General features: G+C 50.6%; 2 protein-coding genes across 6 annotated transcripts in view; both read left to right on the top strand.

Annotated features, from left to right (window-relative positions):
- The first annotated feature begins 1692 nt into the window (after nucleotides 1-1692).
- Hdac10 (histone deacetylase 10) lies at nucleotides 1693-7034 on the top strand. Of its 4 annotated transcripts, XM_006976140.4 has the most exons (20): nucleotides 1693-2038; nucleotides 2111-2245; nucleotides 2415-2511; nucleotides 2734-2831; nucleotides 2935-3039; nucleotides 3191-3259; nucleotides 3402-3528; nucleotides 3763-3828; nucleotides 4063-4122; nucleotides 4204-4293; nucleotides 4440-4546; nucleotides 4631-4695; nucleotides 4772-5024; nucleotides 5123-5207; nucleotides 5542-5624; nucleotides 5748-5804; nucleotides 6101-6179; nucleotides 6343-6525; nucleotides 6624-6783; nucleotides 6866-7034. In XM_006976140.4, the coding sequence occupies exons 1-20, from the start codon at nucleotides 1980-1982 to the stop codon at nucleotides 6898-6900; spliced, it is 2013 nt and encodes a 670-aa protein (XP_006976202.3). In that variant the 5' UTR covers nucleotides 1693-1979; the 3' UTR covers nucleotides 6901-7034. The 4 variants fall into 4 exon arrangements, with proteins under 4 accessions (XP_006976202.3, XP_076412676.1, XP_076412675.1 ...); XM_076556560.1 differs by having other exon boundaries at nucleotides 1722-2038; nucleotides 6624-7034; XM_076556559.1 differs by having other exon boundaries at nucleotides 1722-2038; nucleotides 4440-4695.
- A 107-nt stretch (nucleotides 7035-7141) lies between these two features.
- Tubgcp6 (tubulin gamma complex component 6) overlaps nucleotides 7142-19435 on the top strand; it is a 23287-nt gene continuing 10993 nt past the window's right edge. For both annotated transcript variants that reach the window (XR_001577853.3, XM_006976138.4), the window contains exons 1-4: nucleotides 7142-8221; nucleotides 9270-9433; nucleotides 12943-13153; nucleotides 18355-18528. Coding sequence is in view for 1 of the 2 variants with exons in the window: in XM_006976138.4 (XP_006976200.3) it covers nucleotides 7481-8221; nucleotides 9270-9433; nucleotides 12943-13153; nucleotides 18355-18528 (1290 nt within the window). In the remaining variant the exon portion in view is untranslated. The remainder of the gene's footprint in view (nucleotides 8222-9269; nucleotides 9434-12942; nucleotides 13154-18354; nucleotides 18529-19435) is intronic.

The raw sequence follows: 19435 nt of genomic DNA, 5'->3' as shown, positions 1-19435 counted from the left end.
CCACGCCCTGACTCCTCCCAGGCCAAAGTGCTGGTGCCACCTAGTTCTTGCCAGTGGTCCTCAAGCTACCACATTAGGGCTTGGCCCCCTCCCTTCTTCACTGATTGGACTCTAATTAAGGCTTAGGGTCTGAGCAAGGTGTCTATGGAGCAGGATGCAGGGCAGATATTGGGGACGAGGATGTTCAGACCGGGACAGATGCTTCCTTCTTTCTGAGATAGCAGCATTTGTCTCCTTATGGTCAAAGCTTCTAGAGAGGAAGGTTACTTCTGGTCTTAGAGGCTCCCCAAGACCCAGAAAGGTGGGTTCTGTTCTCTGACCAACAACTTACCTCTACTGGCATCACCCTGGCAGCTTCCCTGAACCTACACCGTCATCTGCAGAACATTAGACCCTAGCTGCCTAGTTAGATGGTCCATGTTCTTCCCCATGTCCCAAGAACAGGTACACCAAAGCAGGACATATACGGGTGGGGCCTTGCATTCCCTTCATTTGGCAAGGAGTTCTGGGCAAATACACTTTGCCCAGGCCAATCTGGTTAGAGGAGATGCCATGACTGTGCCCTCCTCTGCCTGATCCCCCTTGAGATAACCGTGGGCCAGGACTTCGAATACTTCACCCTATTACAGAGGTGTGGCTCACTGCATGCCCTGCCCCACAAGACACATAGCCCAGGGCGCTCAGTGAGGAGTGTGAGGAGTGCCTCGGCCTGATTGATGTCTTTGGTCTTTAGAAGCTGGAGAGGCCTTAGGACCAACCAAAACCTGGGCCTGCACTCCAGCTCCCGATTGTGCGACGGGCACCTCCTAACTGCTCTGGGACGCTTTGGTTTCTTCTGCATGTGACAGTCCTGTGTGTCCCTTTCGTGGATATCAGTGGCAGCTTTGCCCCCCTTCCCTCTCATTGTCCTGGGGGTGTGTGTGTGGCCCTCCCCTCACCTCTCCCCATCTTGGGGACATCTTGCTTCAGGAAACATGATGGGACACCTCTGTGATCCCAGCACTCAAGAGGCTGAGGCAAGGACTTCAGAACTGGAAACAAGCCTGGGCTACAGGGGGAAAAATATATGTATATATATGCACAACATTAGTTCAGACTTGAGCTCATGTCTCCTTTGTTCCTTCTTCCCAAGGCTCCCATCCCCTGCATCCCCCTTCCTTGCTCAGAACCCCCTCTGACCTTTCTGGTCCTACACTGTGCCTCAGCGTTCCTGATCTGGCCTCCAACCATGCCGGTGGCCTCTTTCTCACCTGTGGTCTTTTTTTTTATCAACCCCATTTTGAAGCACTGTGCCATGATCCAGCTCAGGTCAGCCCCTGTGCCGGCATGCGTCCACACCTTGCTCACCTCCCTTCCTTCCACCCTTCACTGGAAGAGCAGGCAAATTGGATGTGATGATGGACAGTTGGCATGTCTGACCCTGTAGCCCTGAACCGGCAGGTTAGGCTCGAGAACGCTGGGGGAAGAAAGGCGCATAGCCGCGGCTGCTGTGATCGCCTGAGGACAAGCAGCCCCGTCTTCCCAGCCATTTCAAGGGGGACACTGGCGGCGGACACTGGTCGCAGGCTCCGTGCCACACGTTGTTGGGGGTGGCTCTGCAGCTGAAGCACTGGAGCGAGAGATCAGATCAGAGACGCTGGCCGAACCCTCCTGGAGCTGTCGCCTGGTCTACCCCACCCTCATCTCGCTTGAGGGCGGGACCGAGCCTGTGAAGGAGGAAGCCGGAAGTTAGGCGGTGGGAGCTACACTGTGGACCCGGCTTAGATCGCTTTCCCGCCGGTTCGCTAGTGACTACCGGCCGGATCTGGGCCTGGGCCTGGGGTGGTGCGCTCTTGCCCAGGTCCAGCGTCTGCTACCCGGCTCTGTCCCAAGCGAAGGGCTGTTTACGTCCGGGCTGTGAGGTGGGACTAGGCAGTGCAGTCACCTGCCAGCAGAGGGCGTCTTACGCTAGTGTGGATCAAAGTGACCACGGTGTGGCCATGGGTACAGCCCTTGTGTACCACGAGGACATGACAGCCACCCGGCTGCTCTGGGATGAGTAAGTGTGTCTGGACAGAATTAGGGGCCTGGGAGGGAACCCCTGAACACTGAGAATCCTTGTCTGCTCCAGCCCCGAGTGCGAAATTGAGTGTCCGGAGCGCCTGACTGCAGCCCTGGATGGCCTGCGGCAGCGTGGCCTAGAACAAAGGTGCCTGTGTTTGTCAGCTTGTGAGGCGTCGGAGGAAGAGTTGGGCCTGGTGCACAGGTCAGACTATGACGGGTCTGGGGACCTGAACCTGTTATAGCCCTACAGCGTGCCCAGTTTTACCGGGGTGTGGGCTCAAAGGCATAAGGGCACTGGGTGGGCGCTCCCACCAGGAATCCCGTCTCTTTTTTTTTCCTGTGCCGCTGCTGGCCTGCCCGCTGATCTGCAGCCCCGAATATGTAGCCCTGGTGCGGAGGACCCAAACCCTGGACAAGGAGGAGCTCCGGGCACTGTCTAAGCAGTTTGATGCTGTCTACTTCCACCCGGTGCGAGCCAGCAAACACACCCCGATTTATGTCCCTACGCCTATGTGTATTCATACCCCGAGACACTGCCCACCTGCCAATGTCTTCTCATCTGAGCTCATGACCATACCCTGTCCTGTTTTGCTTGCCATTTGTCCCAGCCCTGTCTTGCTCAGCTGTGGGAGACCCGCAGCCTGGGACAAGCAGGTCAGGCAGCAGGCTAACTTGCACTCTGGCCCACAGAACACTTTTCACTGTGCCCGACTGGCTGTGGGGGCCGCGTTGCAGCTGGTGGACGCTGTGCTCACAGGCGCTGCGCACAATGGGCTTGCCCTGGTGAGGTGAGAACCGCCCCCCCCCCACTCCAACCCGCCTGCCTCTGCGTGTGACCCTGTGAGGGGGCAGGATGACTGACATGCCCTGTACCCCAATTTTGCATCTCAGGCCTCCAGGACACCACAGTCAGAAGGCAGCTGCCAATGGATTCTGTGTGTTCAACAATGTGGCTATAGCAGTCAAGCATGCCAAGCAGAAGTATGGGTTGCAGAGGTATGTCCAGGCATTGCAAGGGCTGGGGCACACAAACTATAAAGGCAGAGGCAGAGCTGGTGGCCGAGAGATCCCACCTTGCTCCCTCCACCCCTGGATGGGCTCCTGGCCTAAAGGTGGCTGGCTGATCTCCAGCATTGTTTGAATTTAGGATCCTTATTGTCGACTGGGATATCCATCATGGCCAGGGCATCCAGTACATCTTCGATGAGGACCCCAGGTGAGCCGGGGTCTGGACACAAGCTTTTCCCTGCAGTGCAGTCTTTTGGGGGATAAAATTCAAATTCATCGGAGTCAGGGTTATCTGAGAAGCCGTGGCGTTGCTGAGGGACCTCGCTTCTGACCTGGCCGATTGTCTACAGTGTCCTTTATTTTTCCTGGCACCGCTATGAGCATGGGCGCTTCTGGCCATTCCTTCAAGAGTCCGATGCGTGCGCAGTTGGGCAGGGGCGGGGCCAAGGCTTCACTGTCAATTTGCCCTGGAATCAGGTACCGAGCTCCCCTCCCCCCTCCATCCAGCCCTACCTCTCCTGCTCCCCCAGCTCTGGGTTTGCGAATGCCCCCCCTGGGGCACCCTGCAAGGGTCTCCCTGGAGTTCTGTCCCCTGGGGTGAAGACCCTGAAGTCCTCATTTGTAGGGCTGTGGTCCTTCAGGGTGAAGACACTGAAGTCCTCATTCGTGGGGCTGTGTGGTCCTCTGATGCCCGCTTTGATCTTGCTGCAGGTTGGGATGGGAGATGCTGACTATTTGGCTGCTTTCTTGCACGTGCTGCTCCCGTTGGCCTTTGAGGTGACTGTGCGGTGGGTGTCCCCCAGGGCAGGCAACCCTAGGCTTTACCAAGAGTTCCACTGTGAAGGCGGGAGGAGATTTGTGAACCATACCGCCAGTGTATGAACGAACCCTGGGGAGCGGGGGAGGCGCCTCGGCAAGTCCGATTTTATGTGAACGGGGAGCATGGGGGGGCCTCCCCTTCACCTGGGCCATGGCTCTCTTTTGCTCCCTTCTGCTGGACCCTGCCTACAGTTTGAGCCTGAGCTGGTGCTGGTCTCAGCAGGATTTGACTCTGCCATTGGGGACCCTGAGGTGAGAGCATGGCCTGGCTCGGGTAATCGAGGGTCCTGGGCCCAGCCAGGCCCCTATCATACGTGACTCACTGTGCTTCAGGGGCAGATGCAGGCCACACCTGAGTGCTTTGCCCACCTCACACAGCTGCTGCAGGTGCTGGCTGGTGGCCGGATTTGTGCTGTGTTAGAAGTAAGTGTGGGGCACTGGGGAGGCTCAAAGGCCAGGGGAGGGCGTGGGGCCAGATGGGAGGGTCAGTCAAGGTTAGGTGTTCTGCCTAGTGTAGCCACTCACGATGGTGACGTCCCTGCTCTGTCCTGTGTCAACACTCTTCCTAGGGTGGATACTGCCTGGAGTCCCTAGCACAGTCAGTCTGCATGATGGTACAGACACTGCTTGGTGACCCCACACCTCCCCTTCTTGGGCTCATGGTGCCGTGTCAGAGGTTTGAAGACTGGAGAGTGTGTGTGTGGGGAGGGGGCACTGAGGCAGGAGTCAGGCTTACTTACAACTCTCCTTCTCCCCATAGTGCCCTGGAGTCCATCCAGAGTGTGCAGACAGCCCAGGCCCCTCACTGGACAAGCCTCCGACAAAGTCAGTATGACCTGGATCTGGGATGGTGGCTCCACCTTAGACTCCTTCGCAGTGACTGTGACTCTGAACTGTTTAGATGCGGCACCAGTTCTGAGTCCCAGCAACCACCTCCCTGAAGGGAGGTCTCTGCCTCGGCTTGCTGAGAGCTCCACGCATGAAGTAGCAGAAGATGCACTGAGCCCCCTCCTGGATGGACTGTGCCTCCGCCCTAGGCCCCCGGTCTGCACAGCTGTTGCCTTGACTGTGCCAGGTGCTGCTCTGGCCTTCCCTCCCGGAGTGCTCTATCAGGAAGGGTCAGCCTTGAAGGAGGAAACCGAAGCCTGGGCCAGGTGAGGAGAGCAGTCTGAGGACAGAGCTGTCTATGCCTGCCCCTGTGTGACTGATGCATATTTGGTTTCCATGTGTCCCACTGGCCTGCCCATCATAGGCTACACAAGTCCCGGTTCCCGGATGAGGGTCTTGCTGCATTGGGGAAGATTCTGTGTCTCTTAGATGGAATCCTGGATGGGCAGGTAGGTTGCCAGGGGAGCTGCTGAAGATAGTGTGGTGGCCATGTACAGCGGACTGACATGCTAGCTTGTGCAGGGTCTAGGAGATGCTCGTGGGCAAAGAGAAAGTAGACAATTTAAAGTGTAGTTTTAAGCATCTTGCTTATAGGAAGGGGGGTGATTTGATCTTGTCGTGCAGGGAAAGTCACTCAGTAGCAGCCATTTGGACAGGACCAAAGCAAAGCACAAATGGGTTTGTTAAACCTGGTTTGGGAGTTGGCCCTGACTCCTGAAAGAGCTCCATAGAGGGGGTGTGTGCCAGCCTCCAGACTCCCCTGCCTTATTATTTATTCCATAGGTAAGAAGTGGCATAACTGCCCCAGCCACCGCGGCAACTGTAGATGTGGTCATTCAGCGATGCCTATCCCATGGAACTCAGAGGTAAAGTTTGCTTGGTTGACTTGAGACTCCAAGCACCTGGGAATACCCATTGATGGCATGGGGAGGGCTCTGGAATGGACACTGGGCAGTGTGAGCCCAGCCTATCGTGGGTCAACTTCTTAGGCTGCTCTGTGTGGCCCTGGGACAGCTGGATCGGCCCCTGGACCTTGCAGATGATGGGTATGATTCTCAGCTTGCACATCTCCCCAGCTGTGCCTGTGTATGAACAGGCAGCATGCATTTAACTGGGGATCCAGGGTTACTGTTGGGTGGGGACCCTGCAGTACAGAATGGGGGCGTTCCAGGGGTGCAGTTTGAGAGTGGGTGCCCCAGAAAGCGGAGCCATACTGGGTTGGCAGTCACACACGTCCCCCCTCCCTGCCCGGGCCCCAAGTTCCCATCTATACTCTGTGGTTGAGTTCAGGGAAGGGTCTCATGGACATGTGCACATGTCCATGGTGCTCTCTCCTGGGAAGGAGAGTTCTGTGGCTGAACATCCGGGGCAAGGAAGCAAGCATCGGGTCCATGTTCCATATCCACACTCCACTGCCACAGGTGAGTGGCTGCGCTGTGGGTGGGCAGGTTCTCACTGTCCCCGGGTCTTTCTGGAGTTCCTGCTCACAATCCAGGGTCCCTGAGATTTGGGGGGTGGTGACCAGAGCCAGCAGCAGTGTCCCTAGAGGAGAGCCTGAGTGAGGCTCTGTTGCTGTCCCCACAGACGACTGGGGGGTTTCTGAGCTGCATCTTGGGTCTGGTACTGCCCCTGGCCTATGGCTTCCAGCCCGACATGGTGTTGATGGCACTCGGGCCTGCCCATGGCCTGCAGAACGCTCAAGCTGCTCTCTTGGCCGCAGTGCTTCGGGGCCCAGCAGGGGGCCGGATACTAGCTGTAGTGGAAGAGGTAAACTGGGCAAGGTGGATAAGCTGTACGGGTGGGAGGTGGATAGAAACCATTGTCTCACTGCCCGCCCTCCCCCAACCCCTCAATCCCTGGGCCAGGAATCCATACTCCAGCTTGCAAGGACCCTGGCACAGGTACTGCATGGAGAAGCACCTCCCAGGCTGGGCCCTTTCTTGATGGCCTCTCCAGAGGAGATCCAGGCCCTTATGTTTCTAAAAGCTCAGCTGGCGCCTCGGTGGAAGTTGCTGCAGGTGGCTGGTGAGGCACGTGGGGAGGCGCGGCCCTGCTTTAGAGCTCCGGGGAGCCAGCTTCAACGCGCGAGCTAACGGTGCTTTTCCAGCTCCTCCACCAGGACCGTGCTCCCCAGTCGCCTGAAAAATCGGTCAAGGTGGGCGATGTCTAGTTGGAGAAGAGCGCACTCGGGCCCCAGCGAACCGTGACCGGAGACCGACGTCCCTTCTGCCGCCCAGGCATCCTACCTCTAGAGCAATAAATATCGGTTAAACGGAGTCCACCCCTGCTTCCCTTACTGAGTTCTAGTTCAGCAAGCGAGAGGTTCCTAAGGCTGCGGCTGCGGCCCCGCCCCTTTGGTGACGTAATTCCGGCGCGTCTCTTGGTGGTTGTCTGCGGTCGCGTGGGTGTGACGCCACAGCGGCGGGAGTCCCAGTTCAGCCGACTTGGGCCAGCCATGGGACGCGCGCGTTCGGTTGGCAAACTTGTCACGGTCCGTAAGACCCGAGGACGAGCGCCGGGTGGCGGCTGAGGGCTGGGAGGACGCGGCGTGTGGCCTCTCTTGCACCGAGAAACCCGAGGCGCGGATGCCTGGTTCCCAGATGGGAAGCGACGGGCGGTCGGCCCTTCGGCCCTGGTCCACCTGCGGTCGCTCTGGTGTTTGAGAGGTGTCTCCCAGGTGCAAAGTTTCCCACTCGGGGGTCCAGGCCTGGGAAGAGTGGCTATGGCCAGTATCACCCAGCTGTTCGATGACCTCTGCGAGGCTCTCTTACCTGCTGCCCAGGCTCGCCCGGGCCAGCGCAGCGTGAATAGGAAGAGGGCAAAGCTGAGCCTTAAGAGGGTAGCCTACAATGCTCTTTTCGCCAATCTTTTCCAAGAGGAGACTCATCAGCGGCAGCCCGACTCGTCGAAGCTCCCAGTGAAAAACAAGGTCCTCATGCTGTCCTTTGATTTGAGGGTGGGCGGCTTGGGGCCAGAGGCCGACCGTTTGGAGGAGCTTGTGGAGAAGTTGGAAGCCAGCCCTGGCTGTCCTCTTGTGGAGGTGGAGTCGGTGCTGGACCTCTTGGTTCAGCTGGCAGGGAGCGGCCCTCCTCAAGTGCTGCGGAGAAAACGGGATTACTTCTTTAACAACAAGCACGCAGGCAGAAACGTACCCTACAGCGGCTACGATTGCTATGACCTGAGTGTGTTGGAAATGGACGTTCGGTCGCTTATCTCCGGAGAGGAGTATTTGTGTCATAACATGGTCCAGGAAGCAGTTCAAGTGATGGAGGCTGCCCCAGGCACTGGCCTGCCCACCGTTGGGCTCTTCTCAGCGGGTGACTCTTGTGGTGACAGGTTCGAGAGAGACACCCGGGTCTCACTCTTTGGTGCCCTTGTCCACAGCCGCACATGTGACATGGATGTGCGTCTGGATCTGCCCCCTGTGCCGGACAGCGCAGACTTTTCCGGGCTGGCCATTAAGGTAGTCTTTCTTTCCCTTCAACATCCCTAGAGGGTTGGAAAATGCCTTCTTTGACCTTTTACCGTGGTGATGCGGGAAAGCCCGCGCCCAGAGCATCAGGTCACCGGTTTGTTAGGAAGTGGAGGTGTTGGAGAGGACTCGCTGGCACGCTCTTGCACAGGGATGTGCTTGCTGCTCACCTGCCTCGAAAAGCAGCACACAACTGTTCATCTTTTACCCCCAGGGCTTGTTGTAAAGTCATTTCTCTAGTGCTGTTCATTTAAATTCAGATTAATTAAAAAGGAAATACATTCTGTTCTTCAGTTGCAGAGGCCACATTTCAAATATGCCTGGTTTGCATGCTTCTTGGTGTACTTTCCCACTTATAATAACATGCCAGCCACTGAGTAAATTGTCATTGCCTCTTGTGTTTTATTACTTTGTAAATTCTACTAAGAGGATGAACTATTACTACTCAGTTTTTTAAATTATGAAATACCTAGGCTATTTACAAGTTTAAATGATCTCAGTGTACATACATTTTTCCAGATTTAGTATAGTTTTCTTTTTCTGCTGAGTGCTGCTGAGGGGATGAGGTGAATAGAGACAGGGTTTCAGTATAGCTCAGGCTGGCCTCAAACTCATGGCCTCAACCTACAGAGTGCTGGGATTTCCATATTACCTTATGTTGTTTTCCCTAAAATGAGGCCATGTATTATGTGAAGTTAAAAATTAACACTTGTACTCTAGGTAAATCTTCCTGTGCAGCCCAGCCTAGTTCCAAACTCATAATCCTGCTTCAGCCTCAGGAGTGTTGGGATTACAGGCATGCACCACCACACCTGACTAAAAATTGATAGTGGATTATTTTAATTCTTTCCATGATTTCATTGTGATGGGGTGTATTGTGTAGTACATTGGAACTTGAGAAAAAATAAAATATTTTGCTAGGTCGGTCTGTCTAGGGAATAAATGGATGTGGATAAAGTTCCTGGAATGTTATACCCCACTTAGATGAATGCATACACAAAGAAATAAATAGTGAATTACTTTTCCCTGTGGTCTCCAGGTCCCACAGATTGTGGATCAATGGGAAGATGAAGGGTTCCAATCAGCTTCCAATTTAACTCCTGACTCCCAGTCTGAACCAAGCATGACCCCGGACTTGGACCTGTGGGAAGCTGTGCTCACATACGAAGCCAGCAAGCGGAGGTGCTGGGAGCGCATTGGATGGTATGTGACCCTCTCTTTGCCTTTAAATGCACTGTGCCTTTGCCCCATATCAACAGCTTACTTTGAAACCCCAGGCAGTTGTTTATAGAAATATCAGTGTTGAGATTAAGAGGCTGACATTTCAGGTAAGCTAGGGTACAATATTGTCTGAATCCTAGGAGTTGAGAGACGTGGAGGAGAAAGGAACATTCCCCACCTCTCCACCTCATTGGAGTTAACTGCAAGTTAACTGCAGATCATAGTTATACAGTCTGTCTTTCCACCAGGACTGCTGGACAGATGTCCCAGGGCAGCTGGTAGGCTGTGTGGCCAGTGCCTGGGAGATGCTCCAAGACACTTATTACATGAGTAGAAGCCATGGGTGTGGTGCCTTCTGCTGGCAGAAGCATCAGCCATAACAGCCTTTCCCTGAGTGCTTCATTGCCTGAGACTGGGCCACATACTCTGTGTATATCTGGGACTAGGGGTCCCTGCCTTCAGGTCCTTTCATGCTCTGAAGTGGTGCCCTTTGGAAACACCCAGAATGAGAATTGAGGACATGTACTTCACAGACGTTTGTTCATGGATTCCTCTTCACACCCTTTTGCTACAGTTGGGAAAACAGTTGGGAAGCACTGAAGTAAAGAGTCAGGGCTGGAGGAGCCTTGTGTCATCTGATGCAGCCTCTGGGTCCCTACAGGGTCTCTGAGGGGAACACATGATTGGGGGAGTGGTGAAGCCTTTTTGTGTGTAGGGCACTACTCTATGTGAGGAACTTTCCTAGGTGTGGGCATAATTGCCCATTTGGATCCCTCAAAGGGATGGCCAGCTCCCTGCTCTGTAACTTAAATGGTGTTGGTAGTTGTCTTGCCTTTGAAGGGCTTCTCAGTCTTCTAACTTCACACTAGGGTTTTGGTCCTGTCTTGTTTGTACAAAGCAATTGTTCCCCCTTTCTACCAACCCTTTACATGCTGAGAAATTGACCTTCTAGCCTACTGCTTTCTTTGTAAATGTTTATTAGTGTTATTTCATCTGTTAGCTTTTCTGTGTCACTGTTTGGGAGACATGGTCACTTAGCAGCTTATTTATTATCCGTTGTCAATATACTTCATCCTTTTGGTGTTCCCGGAAGCACAGGATTGGCCATAGAGCTCCAGCACAAAGTAGCACTCTAGCAATGTTTCCTGCAAGGAGGACTATATTCCCAAAGTGGTATTGTTTGAGACAGGGTTTTGCTGTGTTGCTCAAGCTAGCCTCAAATTCCTGAGCTCAAGGATTCTTCTTCTTCTTCTTCTTTTTTTTTTTTTTTTTTAAGATTTATTATACATACAGTGTTCTGCCTGCACATGTGCCTATAGGCCAGAAGAGGGCACCAGATCTCATTATAGATGGTTGTGAGCCACGATGTGGTTGCTGGGAATTGAACTCGGGACCTCTGGAAGAACAGCCAGTGCTCTTAACCTCTGAGCCATCTCTCTAGCCCTCAAGGATTCTTCTTACCTCAGCCTCTCAAGTAGCTGGTACTGTACATGTGCATCTCTGTCCCTGTCATCTAAGGAACTTTAATGTATGGTCTTAAGATGAAGAGCACTCCCAGTAACTGGGAGAGAATGGGAATACAGATTTGATCGTTTACAGGCTCTAGGGTTTATGTGGCATACCCGGAGATTATTCATATAGAAATGAGGAAATGGGGCTGGAGAGTTGGCTCAGTGGCTAAGAGTACCAACTGCTTCCAAGGGACTCAAGGGACCCAGATTTGATTCCCACCACCACATGACAGCCAACAGTAGCATCTGTCAGAAGGGGATCTAATGCCCTCTTCTGGCCTCTAAGGGTATGAGGCATGCGTGTTGTACACAGATATACATTCACTCAAACACTCATGCATACAAAATAAAAATAAATCTTAAAAAAAATCAAGAAACTTATGGATGTGAGAAATAATGCAATAATGCCTTTGTTGAGTCTAAAGCATTATTTAAACAGATTTTCCATGGGCAATTTGTTTGTGTGGGACAAAGTCTCATTTATGTAGCTCTCTCTCTCTCTCTCACTAACTCTCTCTCTCACACAACACACATACACATACAAAGCAAAATAAATCTTTTGAAAAACAAACAACCCCATGCAGACTGTGCACTGTGGAGGACATGTAGTATGCTAGAAGGGTATGCAGTATACACACAACGCACAGCTGAGGTATACAGTGTTGCAGTACGCTGAGGGGTATGCAGTATATGCAGCTTGCAGAACCCAGCTAGGTAGCTTGTGCTTGCTTGTTTGCATTCTCTCTCTCTCTCTCTCTCTCTCTCTCTCTCTCTCTCTCTCTCTCTCTCTCTCTCTCTCTCTTTGATAGAGATCTTTAATGTAACCTAAGCTAGCTATAAACTCAAACCTTTCTACTTTAGTCTCTTGAGCAGTGCCCTTAATTTTTTATTGGTAAGGATTTATGGATGTAGTTTCTGACATTCCTAAGAGACGCAATCTCACAGCAAATGTTTTGTTTTTAATTAAGTTTTTACACTAGTGCTTTTTAAAATGTAGGGGCTCATGTACTTCAGATTGGCCTTGAACTTACAATGTAGCTGAAATTGATTTTGAACTCTTGATCTTCCTGTCTCAGTCTTCCAAATTCTGGGGTTACAGGCGTGAACCACCATGCCTGACATTGCTACACTTCTTTTTTATTTATGTATTAAAAAATTGTGGTAGTGGTCCTGGAGACATGGCTCTGCAGTTAAGGACACCAGCTGTTCTTCTGGAAGACCTGGGTTCAATTCCTAGCACCCACCCACAACTGTCTGTAACTTTTTTTAAAATTAAATTTAAATTTTTCTTGTTTTTTTTTTTTTTTTTTTTTTTTTTTTTTTTGAGACAGGGTTTCTCTGTGTAGCCTTAGCTGTACTGGAACTCAAGCTCTTCCTGCCTCTGCCTCCTGAGTGCTGGGATTAAAGGCATGTGCCATCATGCCTGCCTGTCTGTAACTTGAATTCCAGGGGATCTGAGCCCTCTTCTGGCCTCTGCAGGCTCTGCAAGCAGGTGGTATACAGACATGTAGGCAAAACACCCATTACATAAAATTAATAAAATAATAGTGCTGGAGAGTTGGCTCAGCAGTTAAGAGCACTTGTTGTTCTTGCAGAAGACCTGGGTTCCATTCCTAGCACCCACATGGTGGTTCACAACCATCTGTAATTCCAGTTCTGGGGGATCTGTCACCCTCCTCTGGCCTCAGCATATACCAAGCATGAATGTGGTACACAGACATAAGTGAGTGCAAAGCAAAACCCCCCCACACACACCCAAAATAAAATAATAAAATACACATATGCCACACATACACAACACACAAGACTGGTATACTCTGTGTGAGTCATGCCCTGTCCTTGTCCATCCATGACTGGGTGCTGCTTTTGGGATGTCAAGACATTGGCCTGAGAAACTATTGCACCCTGGAGAAAGCACACCTTGCATAAGGTATCTGCTGTTCCATCTGCTCATCCCCTTCTCTTCTGTCTTCCTCACAGCCCCCCTGGTCACCGAGAGGAGCCCTACCTCACCGAGGCAGGGAGGGATGCCTTTGACAGGTTCTGCAGGCTCTGTCATGGAGAGCTACAGGCCCTCAGTGGGGGTCTGCTACAGGCCCCCAAGCCTGTGCTGGTGGAGGAAAGCGAGCTGGTGAAAGACTCACTGAATGTCCTGCTGGGTGTGGTGTCCGCTACATTTTCTCTCTGTCAGGTGAGAAGGGCTCACAGCTGTCATGGGACCAATCTTGTATGGAATAGCCTGTGCTCTCCCGGGCATGCTCAGCACGCTAAGGGGTAGGTTGAGGTCAGTGCCATGAGTGGCAGGGAAGGCCAGCGCGATGGAATGATTAAAGATAGCCACAAGTTAAACTGGTATATGAAACAGTGTTGGAATTCTTGCCTAGCTTGTGAGAGATCCTGGGTTCAGTCCCTAATACTGTAAGACAAAACAGGCATTCTGTTTGGATTTTAAAAGTGTTGACTTAGAGTCAGATGTGGTGGTGCATGCCGTTAGTCTCAGCACTCGGGAGGCAGAGGCAGGTGGATCTCTGTGAGTTTAAAGCCAACCTGGTCTACAGAGTGAGTTCCAAGACAGCTGGGGCTGTTTCATAGAGTGACTCTGTCTCAAACAAAAAAAGTGTTGACTTTTTTTTTTTTAAGATTTATTTATTTATTATGTATACAGTATTCTGTCTACATGTACGCCTGCATGCCAAAAGAGGGTGCCAGATCTCATTACAGATGGTTGTGAGCCATCATGTGGTTGTTGGGAATTGAACTCAAGACCTTTGGAAGAGCAGTTAGTGCTCTTAACCACTGAGCCATCACTCCAGCCCAAGTGTTGACTTACTAATGTCCTTTGTTGAACGAAAGATACTTTTTTTTTCCACTTGCTTCCTGGGATGGAAGAACCCAAATTTGTTCTTTGCACGTGTTCAGTTGTACAACACCATTTGTTGAGAAGGTCATCGTAGTTGAGGATGATGGCTTATTCCTGAAATCCCAGCATTTAGGAGGCAGGCAAGAGCAGGAGGATAACAACTTTGAGGTCAGCCTTGGCTACATAGTCAGACCTTGTCTCAAAAAGAAAAGAACAGAAAAGAACTGACCAGGACCATCCTGATACCTTCCTCCCCTTTAATTTTATTTGCTTGTTTATTGAGAGACAGTCTATCCAGACTGCTTTTAACTCGTGATCCTCTGCCTCTGCCTTCTGAACACTTGGCTTTCCTCTCCTCTGTGGAGTGATCATGTCACCCTTGTTAAAAATTCGAGGTGGATGTGGTGGCACACAGCTGTGATCCCATCACCTTGGGTGCAGAAAACTCTGTCTCAGACTAAAAGCAGGGCTGGAGAGATGGCAGAGTTGGTAAAGTGCTTTCCAGCCAGCACGGGAACCTGAGTTTTAATCCCCAGTGAAAACCCACATACAAATGCCAGCCGGGTGTGGTGGTGAATGTCTTAATCCCACACCTGGGGGGCTGAGGCAGGCTCATCTCTGAGAGTTTGAGGTCGGCCTGGGCTGCATAGTGAGTTTCAGGCCATACAGAGTTACACAGTGAGACTCTCAGAAAACCAGTGACAATGATGTAGAGGGGAGAGGCAAGATGGCTCAGCAGTTAGAGGCAGTTTACCAACCAGGGGTAGTTTGGCACACCTTTTGATCCCAGCAGTCAGGAGGCAGAGGCAGATCTCTGTGAGTTCAAGGCCAGGCTGATCAACATGGAAGTTTCAGGACAGCCAGGGCTAGACACACTCACACACACACACACACACACACACACACACACACACACACACACACCCCCAACTAAAACTAAAAGAAAACTAAGAGAAAAAAAAGAAACAGTAAGAGTGTGTCTCTGGTTTCTGTTCTACTTCACTAATCCATGCAGGAAGTTTTAATGCTTACCACTAGTCTCCCCATTGTTAGGGATGAAACCTGCCATTGGGTACAGGATTTTCAATGCTGTAGGTTTCTTTGTTGTTGTTTTTCCTTTTTAAAGATTTATTTGTTTGCCAGGAGGTGGTAATCCCAGCATGAGGTCGGGGAGCGGGGTGGGGGTGGATGAAGGGGTGGGGGGATGGGGAGAGGCAAAGGCAGGCGGATCTCTGTGAGTTTGTGGCCAGCCTGGTCTACCGAGTGAGTTCCAAGACAGCCAGGGCTCGAAAAATCAAAAAACCAAAACAAAACCAAGAAACAAACAAAAAAGATTTATTTATTTTTTTTCTGTGTGAGTTTCCTGCCTGCATGTGTATGTGCATGTGTGCCTGGTGCCTGTGGAGGTCAGGAGAGGGTATTGGATTCCCCTGGAACTGGACTTACAGGTGGTTATGAGCTGCTGTGTGGGTTACTGGCACTAACCCAGGTGCTCTGCAAAACCAGTAAGTACTCTTAGTGCCTGAGCCTCTCTAGCCTGTTATTTTTCTTAAACTAGCAAAACATATGACAGAATTTGCTGGGGTACCCTATTAGGAGGTTTTGTTTACAGACTCAGTCTTCAACTTCTTGTAGGTAGATTTCTATTGTCTAGAGTTAGTTTTATTACTTTATATGGTTCTAAGAAAATTGGCATTTGATCTGGGCTATCTAATTTGTTGACATGCAATTATTTTTGTTCAGTGTGTATGTTCCTAGGGATGGAATCCAGGGCCTGGCACATGCTAGTCAGGTGCTCTACCACTGAGCTACATCCTAGCCCAGATTTGTTTCCTTTTTCATTACATTTATTTATTTGAGGGGTAGGGACAATGTGCATGTAGAGGCCAGAGGACAGCTTTTGGGAGTTGGATCTTTATACCATATGAGTCCTGGAATCAGGTCAGACTTGGTGACAAGCACCTTTACCTGCTGTCTTTTTTTTTTTTCTTTTTCTTTTTTTAAAGCGTATGTGTGTGTGTGTGTGTGTGTGTGTGTGTGTGTGTGTGTGTGTGTGTGTTTTGCTTGCCTGTATGTCTGTGGACCATGTATGTGTGTGCCTAGTACTTAAAGAGGCCAGAAGAGGGCATTAGATCTCCTAGAACTGGAGTTACAGACAGTTGTGAGCTGCCATGTAGGTGCTGGGAATTGAACCCAGGTCCTCTGGAAGAGCAGCCAATTCTCTTAACTGCTGAGCCATCTCTCCAGCCCACCTGCTGTCTTAATTAGGTTTTGTATTGCTATGATTAAACACCATGACCAAAAGCAACTTGGGGAGGAAAGGGCTTACACTTCAATGTAACATAGTCTTATTACTGAGGGAAGTCAGGGCAGGAACTCAAGTAGGGCGGGATCTGGAGGCAGGAACTGAAGCATAAGCCATGGAGGAGTGGAGTGCTGCTTACTAGCTTGCTCTCATGTCCTGCTCAGCTTTCTTTTATTTATTTATTTATTTATTTTTTGGTTTTTCGAGACAGGGTTTCTCTGTGTAGCTTTGCGCCTTTCCTGGGACTCACTTGGTAGCCCAGGCTGGCCTCGAACTCAAAGAGATCCGCCTGCCTCTGCCTCCCGAGTGCTGGGATTAAAGGCGTGCGCCACCACCGCCTGACTGCTTTCTTTTATTTTTTAAAGATTTATTATGTATTGTGTTCTGCCTGCATGTCTGCCTACACTCCAGAAGAGGGCACCAGATCTCATTACAGATGGTTGTGAGCCATGTGAGAAATGGCTCAGTAGTAAAAGAACATGTATGTACTACTCCCGCAGAGGACCTGAGTTTGGTTCCCAGCACTCACGTTAGGTAGCTCATAACCACCTTTTAGTCCAGCTCCAGGGAATCCAATACCCTCTTTTGGTCTCCACAGGCACCTGTACTCACATTCACACACTGACACAGAAATGCACAACCAGGTGGTGGCACATGCATTTAATCCCAACACTTGAGGGGCAGAGGCAGGCAGATCTCTGTGAGTGTGAGGCCAGCCTGGTCTACAGAGTGAGTTCCAGACAGCCAGGAATATATAGAGACCCTGTCTCAAAAAAACAAAACAAAACAAAACCCAAACAAATCAAAGAAAAAGAAAACCAGAACAAACAAAAGCGAATGGCAGAACTAATGAACAATGTTATAAATCAAACATTAAAATTAAAATTCCAACTGTGAGCTAGACATGGTGGTGCACATCTCTAATCCCAGCACTCGGGAGGCAGAGGCAGACAGACATTTGTAAGTTAAAAACCAGACTCTACATTGTGAGTTCCAGGACAGCCAAGTCTACAGAATGAGACCCTGTCACATGAAATAGAACAAAAAACAAACAGCAGCAACAACAAAATTCCAGCTGTGAAAAGGGAAAACAAAACACTTCATTACAATGCAATAAATATACACATAGGGGCTTGACAGACTGTTGAGCAGTTATGAGGGCTTACTTTTCTTCCAGAAGATCTGAGTTCAGTTCAAACAGTGACACCGTGCAGCTGATACCCGCCTGTAACACTAGTTCTAAGTGGCCCCACACCCTCTTCTGGTCTCCAAGGATACTGCATTCATGTGTACAAACCCACACCCAGATACACATATATACACATAATTTTAAAAATGAAGAAAAAGTACACATGAACATCTTTCTTGGAATATGCCTGCTACTAAATCTGAGGCACTGGCTCCCCAGATCATGTCCAAAAAAACTGTCGAAGTCTTGCCATGGCACACTCTCTACAATATTGTTAAAGCCGTAGAGGGTAGGAATAACTTCAGAGGGCTCAGTACAGCCAAAACAGACCAGGTACAATGAAACCAGCATTCAGAACAAAGGTAATAACAGTAAATGCTTATACTGTAAAAGAAACATCAATAACCAGACTGCCTACCTTAAGAAACTACAAAGAGAAACGCAGTTCAAACTTCCCAAACTAGCAGAGAGAGATTATAAACTGGGCATTGTGCTCATCCTGTAATCCCAGCAAGCAGGTGGATGGTGAGTTTGAGTCCAACCTGTCCTACACAGTGAGGCTCTTATCTCAAAAAAGTGCACCCCTTTAATCCCAAGGAGGCAGAGGCCAGCCTGATCTACAGAGAGAATTCCAGGATAGCCAGGGCTGTTACATAGAGAAACCCTGTTTCAAAAACAAACAAACAAACAAAAAAAAACCCCAACAATTGCAACAATTGTTGTAAGAAAGATTCTGGGCCAATGACATGGTCCAGCAGGTGTACTAGTTTTTATGTCAACTTGGCACAGGCTAAAGTCATTTTTGAAGAGGGACCCTCAACTGAGAAAATGTTCCCATCTGATTGGGCTGTTGGCAAAACTGTGGTGCTGCTTCTTGAAGCCCCTGGGCTTACATTCTGCTTTCAGAACTTTCTGTTTGTGTGTCTTGGACTTGGAGAACTTTGGGGCATATGGCAGATGGGAACATGGGTGGAGAGAAATGGTACCACATAGGGTCTTGATGTCTGGCCTCTGAAACTCCTCCTCTCTGCTCTGTAGCCAACACAAGCCTTTGTAGTGGAGTTGGGTGTCCATGTGTCAGGCGCATCTCCTGAGAGCATCAGCAGCATCCTTTCCGAAGTGGCGGAGTATGGGACCTACTACACACGCCTGAGCCACTTCTCTCTACAGCCCGTCGTAGGCTCCTCGTGCAGCAGGGGCCTTGTGTTCCAGGTATGCCTCTGTGAGAACCGTGCTACCTTCACAAAGGAATCGAGCTGAGAATTATGGGTTGAGAACCCAAAACCTCTTAAGAAGCTGGGTGACTTGAGACTGTTTTACTTCATCTATTATTCCACTGGAACCATGTTGTATTTGGGCAAAGGCATAGAGGGAGGCAGGTGTGAACATTTAGGGAATTTGAGGCCAAGGACCAAGTGCTATGAGAGGTGGGTGAGCCAGGTACAAGCCACCTGCTCCACATAGGCCCCATTGTCTTGTATGGTGTGTGGCAAGGTGGATCTCCTGTTCTAATGAGTTGATTCTCAAAGTACCCACACTTTTCCGTTTATTGAAAGACTTGCAGCTGGCTTGTGTGCTGGTAGAATCTTAAAGGATCTTGGCAGCTGGGGCAGGTGAGGGCAGATATGCAAGCTAGCAGAGTGTTGTGCAGAAAACATGGGCGGGGGTCAGGAGTGCTGGGGCAGGGTACAGCCTAGGAGGAGGGGGCTGCCCGGGCCCTCTCAAGCTCTGATGTAGAATAAAGTCAGCAGGCAAAGGAACTAGCCCGCATCAGTTTTCAGGGGTGTGTTAGGAGCTTCCAGGCAGCGGGACAAGGAGGGAACCCCTAAGAGGACCAGAGGCTGCGGGTGTTATAGAATTGGTCTGAAAGGGGAATCCGTGGGAGGGGAGGCTGTGGTTCCTGGATTCCTGGCCTGGAGGCAAGACAGGCCGAGGTAGATGGACGGGGTTTGTTGCAGGGTGGCCGTGTCTGAGTGTGATCAAGGGGCAAAGCCGCATCTGTGGCAGGTCCTAATCCTAACCTACATCTTCCAGTAAAGCATCTTCCTCCTGGCTGGGCTTAAGCCATAAATGCCCACCGCTTGGAAAATGGGGCCCCTGGGCTGTGGCCTGGAAGCAC

The sequence above is a fragment of the Peromyscus maniculatus genome, chromosome 20 (assembly GCF_049852395.1).
Source record: "Peromyscus maniculatus bairdii isolate BWxNUB_F1_BW_parent chromosome 20, HU_Pman_BW_mat_3.1, whole genome shotgun sequence".
Classification (NCBI taxonomy): Eukaryota; Metazoa; Chordata; class Mammalia; order Rodentia; family Cricetidae; genus Peromyscus; species Peromyscus maniculatus.
This window is presented reverse-complemented; position numbering and strand designations above follow the sequence as displayed.